The 10,912-nt window shown below is 36.4% G+C and overlaps 1 protein-coding gene across 1 annotated transcript; it reads left to right on the top strand.

Annotated features, from left to right (window-relative positions):
• The first annotated feature begins 4,957 nt into the window (after positions 1–4,957).
• Positions 4,958–10,509, top strand: cops2 (COP9 signalosome subunit 2). Its single transcript, XM_005799747.3, has 13 exons — positions 4,958–5,110; positions 5,497–5,610; positions 5,699–5,776; positions 5,884–6,009; positions 6,242–6,331; positions 6,416–6,493; positions 6,631–6,805; positions 6,920–7,098; positions 7,300–7,352; positions 8,602–8,699; positions 8,774–8,856; positions 9,185–9,243; positions 9,991–10,509. The coding sequence occupies exons 1-13, from the start codon at positions 5,057–5,059 to the stop codon at positions 10,133–10,135; spliced, it is 1,332 nt and encodes a 443-aa protein (XP_005799804.1). The 5' UTR covers positions 4,958–5,056; the 3' UTR covers positions 10,136–10,509.
• The last annotated feature ends 403 nt before the right edge of the window (positions 10,510–10,912 follow it).

Here is a 10,912-nt window from a genome sequence, read left to right as displayed (position 1 = left end):
GAGAAGAAAAGTTATGGCAAGCGGATGCATTTTCCCCCCCCACTCTGTCAGGTTCTTTCACGAGTGGCTCATCTGTGCCTGGCTATAGGAACCTTTACATAAATCACTGCTCACTCTGACAGGTTGGCAGCATGATAAGTGTAGGTGAATTTATCGTCGTGGGCTCAGCAGGTTCACACTACCATTTACCTTGCCTGAAGATTTTGCTGCAGCAACGGGCCAGACCTTCAGACGTCTTCAGTCAGCTCTATTCGTTGCTTACTTATTATCAGTATTATCAGTTTTTTTATTTATTTATTTTTATTTAGTTGATACCTTTGATTGTGAAGGAGTTTGGTTCATCTGGGGAGCTTTTGTTAGAAAAACCCCCCATTGAGGGGAACAGGAATGCAAATTCTCAGTGGCTCAGAAAAAAAACTTTGGATGACTTAGATTTTTCACTCATCTCCAGTATTATGTGCAAGAACTGTTTCAATAATATGATCGACTTCCATTCTGGCTTCCACTTTTCCAAACGGCTCGACTGATCACCATGTAATTAACTACTGTAAGAGGAGTTTCTGAACTGTGTAAAATAAAAAAAAATACCTTTCACTTTTGTCCCATCACAATCACTTGCCAAGAAACAGTCCAGTACTGACTTGATTTAGTTTCGTGACGGAACAAGTTAAACTGACATGTCGAGTAATACACCTTTACGTCCAGATGACCTCAGTCCAGATCAGTCCTGTCAAACTTTGTTTATGCTGTTTTTGTCTCTCTGATGTTTGTACTGGATGGTCTTCAGTACGATGTTGTGTCATGAGCCTGTCCAAAGTTAGAGCAAAATTGCTCAGCTGATAGTATTTCTGCTCTCTGTGTGCATTTATAACACACGGAGACTCCCAAGACATCCCTGCAAACTTTGCGTAACCCGTTCAATTCACATACCAAAATATGTTTGCGTGTGATGCAGAGGGAGTGCGTGTGGGCGGCCAGAGCAACTATTTCAGCCCTTGGAAGTTGGACTTCATTTTGAGCCTCAGCCCCACATCAAGGAGACTGTTACATAAAATTGAGACACGCTTCAACATACCTTGTAAAAATGAAAACAGCAACAAAAAAATAGCAAGAGAAAAAACAACCCGGCTAGTCACGCATCTTGCATTAGTGGAAAAGTGAAAGCAGCCATGATGGCCTGAGGGAAGGTTGTGCAAGGTTGCCAACTTTGCAGGTTGTTTGACTGCATGTGCATTTTCTGTTAATGTATGAGTAATGACGTACAAGTGAGTTGGCAGTGGGACAACCAGGGTTAGCAAAACTGCATGGTTGCTTGAAAGTAAGCGTAGTTGTTTTGTCCAGATTATGCATTGATAAAACATGCATGCATTTTATGTGGGTACAATTTCATCGATATTTAGGAGGGGAAATTAGGATTAAAAACTGAAAATAAAAAAGTTAAATTCCAACCATTTTTAAAATTTACTTGTTCCACTAAATTTTGTAAAATATGAATGATTACTAAGATGGGAGAACAAGTGGTTTGCTCTCCCATGTTAAAAAATAAATTAAAAATAGGAATTGGTCATAGCGCAGACATAAAACATTAGTGAAACAACATCCATAGGGTCAATTAAATTCAAATTCAAAAATACTTTATCGATCCAGAAGGAAAATTAAATGTTGCTATAGTTCATTAATCAAGACTCTTCAATGAGTTATTGTAGATGCCAATGGCTGTGGGCAGGAAAGATCTCCCATAGTGAATTTATAGCGAATTTGAAGAAACCTCTCACTGTAGACGCTCCATGATTGTCTCATGAAGAGGATGTCCAGGGTTATTTCACAATTAGAAAAATTATATAAATTAGACCATTTGTATTTCTTTTATTTCAGTTCATTTTGTTTTGGACATTTCCCTTGTCAAGAAGCTCAACTTGCTAGCAAATTTGACGACAGCATTAGCATTGTAGCTAAGCAAGATAAAGATGGAAATAAACTTTCTTGAATTCAATTAATTTCACAATTCTTATTTTTTTTCTAATTTTATCTATTTTTTATTATACAGCACATCTAAAACTAACATAAGAACAGTCTTATTGTTCTTTGCTGGACATTGTACACAACCAATGAGAACTATGGCTGACCTCAAGTCTACATAAAATTATTAGATAGAAAAGAATAAAGTTGTGAATTTTGTTACAATTTAACAACTATTGAATATTACATGTACACAATATTCTCAAATAAATTTTCCATATTTATTTTTGGCTAATGTTAATTTCGCCCAAAATAGCTTTTAAATTGCATCAATTTGCAAGAAGCAAAAAGAGACTTCTGTTGTCAGGTGGTTGTTTATTTTGATTCTTGTTTTTACTTAATGAATTCGTAATAAGGGATTTATATCACAATGATAACTTCCTCAAATAATTTAATAACCATTAAAAGAAGAGATAATTAAATGTGTTTTAGGGGGATTACAGAATAGATTTACATGCACAGGTATGGATAGTTAACTTTATTTTTACTTTTATCACCCAATTTTCAGAAGTAAATATGTTCAGCAGCATTGCACTAATCTCTGAAATGTGTTGATGCTTCCTTGTTACTCGCTGGGATTTGATTCTGAGTGAGACGCACAACAGATCTCTGAACAGCAGTTCCCAAAAAAATAACATTAAATAAATAAATAAAACCCATCCTTCACATTTTAAGCTCGCTACATCTGTGCAAATCAGTCCATTTCTGTCAAAAACCAAGACTGTTAATCAAATTAGGGGATTTTCAGATGTTCCAGCTTTATGTTTTCTTCTAACAGTAATAATGGGAGGCGTATTAAACCAGCCAGGAAGATCGCTCCTTTCCCTCTGAATACTGTAGTTTTCCCCTCTTCACAGCTGAGACAAGCATTTTTTTGTTGTTGAGGATTTTCACTCTGTAGACAAGTCCGTTCTGATAACAGTCAATATGAGATTTTAGGAAAAAGCCTAATAACATATAATTTTAGGAGGATTATGTGGGCATTGTGATCAAACATTGAAGTAAATGATCACCTATTTGTCTCTGTCTTAGACCAACAGATTTCCAGGCATCGGTTCTTGTGTTCACGCTGAGCTGTGCAATTAATGACATGTTGACAGACAAAGCGCACGCCACCATTGTTCATATTAAGCTTCTCACGCAGCCAACTAATTGGGGCAAATAGACTGTATCGTGTCACTAAAGAAGCAAAGACGTCACCTTCCCAGAGTAATCCTATTGTTCTTACTTCGACGTGAAGCTGGCACACAACAAAGCGATGCCGTTTTGTAAATAATAATTCTGTCAGGGCAAACAAGAATGATGATATGGGTAAGGAAAACTCTCTGTCTGTGGCACAAGAATAAACACAATCACACAACCCAGAATACTAAACATTATTAACGATTAGCGTTATTACTCGGTCTGTGAAAACAGCCTCCTCCCTTCTAATGGTGTTAGTGATTTGCCTCTGGAGACTGTAAATATTATGGCCAGGCTGACTGCATCAGATCATAGGCTTGAGTTTTTCACCAGCACTCATCGGGTTTTTCTTTTCTTCTGCTTTTTTCCTCAAACGTAGAAAACATATGTTGATTACACAAAAGATGATTGCATAAAGTCTGTGTTGTGGAACTCAGACTCCTTTTTGTAATATAATTTTTCACAGTGTCCAATGTGGAACGAACCCCAGAGAGAGGTGGGGAGGTTGTCGAAGTGATGCTGCCAATGGTCTCTCTGTGTGGCAGCCAGCGCCGTTGAGTAGTCACGAAATCCTTTTGACAAGAACCTGATTAATGGGGCTGACTAACATCTGACACACACAGCTGGAGTTCCTGGCATATTTACAGTTATGAAAATCACCAGTGTATTTTCTCAACAACTGTGAATACACCTTGTGCTGTACCTTAGCAGCTTGTACATAAGCTCTTTTCCCTCAAATTATATTCAGTAGAGACAATTTGAGATCATTTGCAAACAAATAATCTACTCTTAATACCAATTGTACAACATGGTACAATTTGAAGTTGTTGCAACAAAAAAGACAGAAAATGCTATATGTTATAAGATAACAAATTAATAAGTGATTTATAAATTAATAAGAAAATGCTGGCTGAAGTTAATTTTGATCCCTTGATATTCTAATCTCTTACAATAACCATCTTTAAGGTTAATATGGTTTGAGGTATGCAGTTCTCCAAAGAACTGCATACTGAGGTGCATCTCAGATGAAAATATTACGGTAAAGGAAAAAAATACTAATTATTTCCATCTGAGCTGTTGCACAGCAAAAAAAAAATAACAACAAAAAAAAAAACATGGCATTCAACTCGAAAGTGAATTTTAATCAAATTGTTTTAAATAATACTTTACCCTTCAGAGCTGAAAAAGTACCAGAATTTGATAAATATTGGCCTATGAAGTAATACATGGTGAATTTATGTATTTGGTCGCTTATAGTGATCAATGTCACCTACTATAACCAACAATGCTATAGAGAATCTGATTGGTCTGCAGTCGAACTGCTGTGCAGGTTAACCAATCAAATGCCAGTATTTACTTAATATGGTGCGCTGAATGTTTATATGATTATATATTATGTAATGATGGATTGAAGTACAATCAATAGTGAAAAGTTCAATACATTTTGAAATTATCACATCATTTTAACATATAATGAATTAGAACTTTCATTACCAAGTTATAAATTAACTGTTTATTCAATACATAACGGACATAGAGAAACAAATACGGATACTTTTTTTTTTAATTCTTAAGTATGTTTTTAAATGAATTACTATGACACACAAAAATATGTATTTACGAATTGGTTAGATTTGATTTGGTTATGTTTGGTCATGAGTTTCTGGAGAAGACATGTTAGAAAAAAAAAACAACATAAAAACATCTGAGGACACCTGAGGCGGTGCAATAGCGCCATCTATGCCCGAAAGTGTGTCTCTGCTTCTTACCGCACCTCCTCACCACTTCTCTGCAAAACATACCACAGGCCCCGGCTGCTGACTGTCCCTGAAAAAGGACAAGAAACCCCATCAAAATGTCTGATATGGAAGATGATTTCATGTGCGATGATGAAGAAGATTACGACCTGGTAATTAAGATTATTATCACCTGTTTGACTTTTAAATTTACATCGTTTATCCGCTGAGAGCTGTTACCAAAGTCCCGACAGCACGGGGCTAGTTAGCTTTAGCTCTTAGCTAACGTGAAGCTGTCACTATATAAATAACGTTAGCTTCCCCGCTGGTGTTATTGTTAGTAAAGGCTGACATAAGAGAAATATCATGAAGCATTAACGCTGTCACTGACAGAGGTGCTTGAGAAAACACGTCGCGTTACGATAATTTATTTTAGGGGAAGTTACGAAGTCATGTTGTTAGCTAACTGCACGTTAGCCAGTGAACCTACCATGCTTACCTCTGCTTCACGAAGGGAACAGTTTGATACCCTGATCAATACTGATTCTTATAAACGCAGGAATATTCAGAGGACAGCAATTCAGAGCCAAATGTGGACTTGGAGAACCAGTACTACAACTCCAAAGCCTTGAAGGAGGACGATCCCAAAGCAGCACTTAGCAGTTTCCAAAAGGTGCAGTTGAGCTCCATAAAAGCAATCTGTTATTTACGTGTCTTTAGAGCAAAGTATGCATAGACTTCTTCATGTTTGTTCTGTACAGGTATTGGAACTAGAGGGAGAAAAGGGGGAATGGGGTTTCAAAGCTCTTAAGCAGATGATAAAAATCAACTTTAAGTTGGTAAGTCATGTACCGCATGCTTAATTGAATTATTTTACTCCTTTCCATTAAATCAGGGTTGTTGTCATGGTCTTTTTTGGGTTTGTTTTTTTTTCTCAACACCATAGACCAATTTTCCAGAAATGATGAACAGGTACAAGCAGCTCCTTACATACATCCGAAGTGCTGTTACCAGGAACTACTCAGAAAAGTCTATCAACTCCATTCTGGACTACATTTCTACCTCTAAACAGGTATGTTTCTACAGTAGCAGATAGATACGTGTCAACTTATTATTTAACTAATCCTTCCCTAAAGTTAAAAAGAGAAAAAATGTGCATATTGACTTTTGCAGAGATCTCAATAATTTTGTATGCAGCCAATCTTTACAAAATATACAGATACACGTTTATCACTCTACTACTCTATCTCGTTTTTGCTGTTTGAATTTCTGTGCATCTTAAATTGTTGCCTTTCTGAACACAGATGGACTTGCTGCAGGAGTTCTATGAAACCACATTGGAGGCTTTGAAGGATGCAAAAAACGACAGATTGTGGTTTAAAACCAACACAAAGGTACACAAGCATCAATCCTCAGTCATACACAGCCAATTACTAGTAAAATGTCCTTTACAATTCCTTTCTGTTTCATTTCTTTAGTTGGGAAAGCTGTACTTGGAGAGAGAAGAGTATGGAAAACTTCAGAAAATACTTAGGCAACTTCACCAGTCATGTCAGGTAATAAATCTAAATAATATTGTGCATGAAATAATATTTCTCTTAAGGTCAGAGGCTAGTTTAACACAGGTCTGACTCATACATTGACTGATTAAGTAGATATTGCTTTATTCATTCATATTTGTATTTAAATCCAGACAGATGACGGAGAGGATGACTTGAAAAAAGGCACACAGCTACTGGAGATCTACGCTTTGGAAATCCAAATGTACACTGCACAGAAAAACAACAAGAAACTGAAAGCGCTGTATGAGCAGTCGCTTCACATTAAGTCTGCTATCCCTCACCCTCTCATAATGGGAGTTATTAGAGGTTTGCTCTCTTTTTAAAAAAAAATAGATCAATAATTTGAGCTGCGTGCGCCGTAACATTTTGCGATCCTAAAGCTGTCTGTGGAATAACTCGTCTTCGATTGGTCCCTGCCAGAGTGTGGAGGGAAGATGCATCTAAGAGAGGGCGAGTTCGAGAAAGCGCACACGGATTTTTTCGAGGCCTTCAAAAACTACGACGAGTCCGGAAGCCCACGAAGGACGACGTGCCTGAAGTACCTGGTCTTGGCCAACATGCTGATGAAGTCGGGGATAAACCCTTTTGATTCTCAAGAGGTGTGGAGATTATGTTTATTTATTTGTACAGCATATTGGACTTCAGTTAAATAATGCCAGTGGGAGCTGGAATGATTGCACTACCAGATCATACAGTTAACATTTGTTTTAAAACCCAGCAGAAACAATTCTAATCAGGGTAATAAAGTATACTTTAACGTTTACTTTTTGCAAATTTTAACTTCTTTTTCTCCCCCTAAGGCCAAACCATACAAAAACGACCCAGAGATCCTAGCTATGACAAACTTAGTAAGGTGAGTGTCCATCTATGAACGCATAACTATAATAAGAGGGCTGAAATGTTAATATTTACTGATATATTTAATAATTACTGAGATTTAGACAAGCTTTAAGAATTATAGACAGTAGATGTTTATCTTGGAGTCTGTTGAACTCACACTTCTTCACACGAAGAAGTAAAAGAGTTTTACTTCTTTGGTTGTACATGTTGCTCTAAGAAATTTTAAGAGTGAAGCAAGTTCGGTGAGAAATATGTTTGTAATGATAAGAATAGAAGTTAATATGAATTGATATTTCACATGCAAAGGTTTTGTCCTTTGGACAGATGCTCACCGTGCCACTTTTGTATCGCCTTGCAAAAGTATTTACACATTGTTGGGTTTCTCACATTACAGCTAACACATTTATTGGAACTTTTTAAGACAGACTCAATGCAAAGCAACAGATGAATGTGAAATATTTAAAAAAAATATACCAGATTTACAAATTTTCCTGTGAACAATTCTTCCAAAGAATCAATATGCAAATGAAGTGTGATGTATATATGCACTCAGTCCCTTTTATTGTGATACTATGAAAATTATGATATAAAAAGTTGTCCTATGTGAGTCTAATGGGATGAATAGAATAGAATATACTTTATTGATACCCAGGGGGAAATTGTTTATTTGTTGAAAGCACAGCAGTTTTTTTTAGACTTTAATAAAATAAAACCATGCACCTTTTCCTTCTGCTTTTGGTGTTTGCTGTTTTATGTCGGTATATCAGATAAAACATGAAAACATGTAAGGGATGTGAATATTTCTGTAAGCACCGTACAACCAGTGTGAGCAGCTTTTCTTGTCTCTGTGGAAATCATCTATAGCTTAGCCTTAGCAAGAACATTAATGTTTATAAAACCATTCACTCCAAATGACCGAACAGTTCTTTATCAACGCAGTTTATAGAATTTGTAGAAATGTGAAGCTTTTACACATTTCCTGCTTTCTTTTTTTGCAAGCTTTTGTTCCAGTGTTTACACAGATACCAGATACTGTCAGTAAAGTCTCATTTTCCGAGAACATATTTAAGATTTAGTAAGATAAATAAGAAACTAAGAATGGAAACCCAAAGCTATTACAAGAATAGAGTTTAGAAGAAATATTTATATTATGTGCAATATGTTTGATGACCCTCGGGGTGGCTGGGGAGGGGAACTGAGGTCCCAGAGATCCCAGAAACATGGGAACTATTTAAACAACTGAGACTGTTTTCCTTTTTCAGCGCCTACCAGAACAATGACATCACCGAGTTTGAGAAAATCTTGAAGACAAATCACAGTAACATAATGGACGACCCGTTCATTAGAGAGCACATAGAGGGTGAGTCGAGGACGTGACCACAGTCAGTTTGCCTGAACAGTCGTTAAAATGTGTGATGTTATGTGATGTTTCAGAGCTCCTGCGTAACATTAGAACTCAAGTCCTTATCAAACTCATCAAACCATACACAAGAATACACATCCCCTTCATTTCTAAGGTGAGTCTGAAAATATGTGCCTATTTCCTGGCACCATAACTTTTAGGACTTGACAGATTTTTTGTCAGACGCTCAAACTTATGGCTACCTGACCAAATCAATACTTGTGAATTCAGATTGATCTGCTTACTCAAATGTGTATTTTTACAAATTACATACAGGAATTCAGAATTGCAGTCTTCCTATGGTGATATATTTGATGTTTTGTTTACCCTGTCGCTGTCATTATAGAGTGTGTACAATGTAGGACCTCTTATGTGTTGCTTTTCTGTGTTCACTCATACATCTTTAACCAGTTTGAGAACATGTCTGCTCTGTGTTGTTTCAGGAGTTAAACATTGACGTGTGCGACGTGGAGAGTTTGCTGGTGCAGTGCATCTTGGATAAGTAAGTTTGGCCTTTGTGTGCTGAGAACAAGAACAAAAGAAGAAAAAAAAACACCTGCTTTCCTGTAAATATCAATGTTTCCTCATAGTTGGAATCCCTTGACCTGTAAGAGTTAAGCAATGCAAATTGTTTAATCGGTAATTAAGGCTTAATTGCTTGTAGGTTTTAAACATTCCTTTTCAAAAAGGGTTTGAGACAAGTACAGTGGAAGCTCAGGAAATTAAGGTAAGAAAATATTACATTAGTTACCAGAAGAAAAGACTGAAATGTAATACTTTCAGAAGAAAAGTAAATACATTGCAGATTTGTCACACTAGTTTAGCTGGAAACAAACGGCAGCAGGATGCATTATGGGAACGCAAACCAGTGAAGTCAGTGTGATGCTATGTACAAGGTTCTTTTCTTTTCTGCCATTCGTGTGCATGTTATATTGATCTGTGCTAATTATGCAAGCAGTGTTGCAGACCATATACACCTTTTCAGCATCATCATACAGCGTCATATTCAAGCTGTAATGTTTCACTTGTAAAAATGAACAATAACTGAGACAGTAGGAAGTGAAACCACCTGTTTAATGTAACTTTCCTTTTGTTTATGCCAACTAATTTCCTGTCATTTGTTGTATTTGTGATAAGTTTACCTGATCTCCCTGCCTGTAAATGAACTAAACATTAATCTTTAAATTATAAATATGTCACAGTTTTGAATTGTGTCCGCAATAAATGCCCTTTCTTTGGTTTTCCACAGCACGATCCATGGACGAATCGACCAGGTCAACCAGCTTCTAGAACTGGACTACCAGAAAAGAGGAGGCGCTCGCTACACAGCGTTAGACAAATGGACAAATCAGCTGAACTCCTTGAACCAAGCCATTGTTAGCAAGCTCACATGATGGCATATCGAATAAAGAGACAAAGGAAAATGGCATGTTTGAATACATCCATAATGTATGCTTATGTGCTTCTACGAGTAAATCTGCTCAGACGAGATACACAGCTCGGGTTTTGAGAATGCATCAGTTTCACGAGGACTCCATGAACCCCAGGAACATGTTTCTTTCTGTTCTGATGAGAGGAAATCACAGACTCCTGTTTTTTTTGTTTTGTTTTGGTTCTTTTTTTAACGTTGATTGGCCGTGTCTTTCAGGTGCAGCAGACAAATATCTTGGTTGTATAAAAAGTTAAAATGTGTATGAAAGTCTGTACACAACATTTTAATGTATACTGTTGCCTGTTAATAAACTTGATTTCCCTCGGCACTATAAAAGGTCTGAGCTGCTTTCGGGTAGCAGTAAGGTTTAAAATGTGTCCTAAGATAAATGTGGAATTGCGAATGAGATATTTACTCTTGAAGCATTTTTATCTTAATAAGGCGTAGTTGGAATTAGAATTTTATATATCTAACTTTATGTTTTGTTTTTCCTTGCATCACAAAATTAATTTATGTTTTTTTTATGCTGTTTTTTACTACATAGCTAAATTACGTATTAAGTAGACTTAAAACCTTAGAAAGCACCTAAAAATTTCATGGGTGATTTAGTACTTATGAAAATAAAATACAAATTGAAACATCTTAATGTCTGTAAATGGTGCGAGGTCTGAATTATTTATATAATTCTGATTATATATATCCGAAGTTTGACAGCTTCCGTTTCAGATAACTGGGTCCA

This window comes from Xiphophorus maculatus, chromosome 4 (assembly GCF_002775205.1).
Source record: "Xiphophorus maculatus strain JP 163 A chromosome 4, X_maculatus-5.0-male, whole genome shotgun sequence".
NCBI lineage: Eukaryota > Metazoa > Chordata > Actinopteri > Cyprinodontiformes > Poeciliidae > Xiphophorus > Xiphophorus maculatus.
Note: the sequence above shows the minus strand (reverse complement) of the source record. Positions and strands in the feature narration are given on the sequence as shown.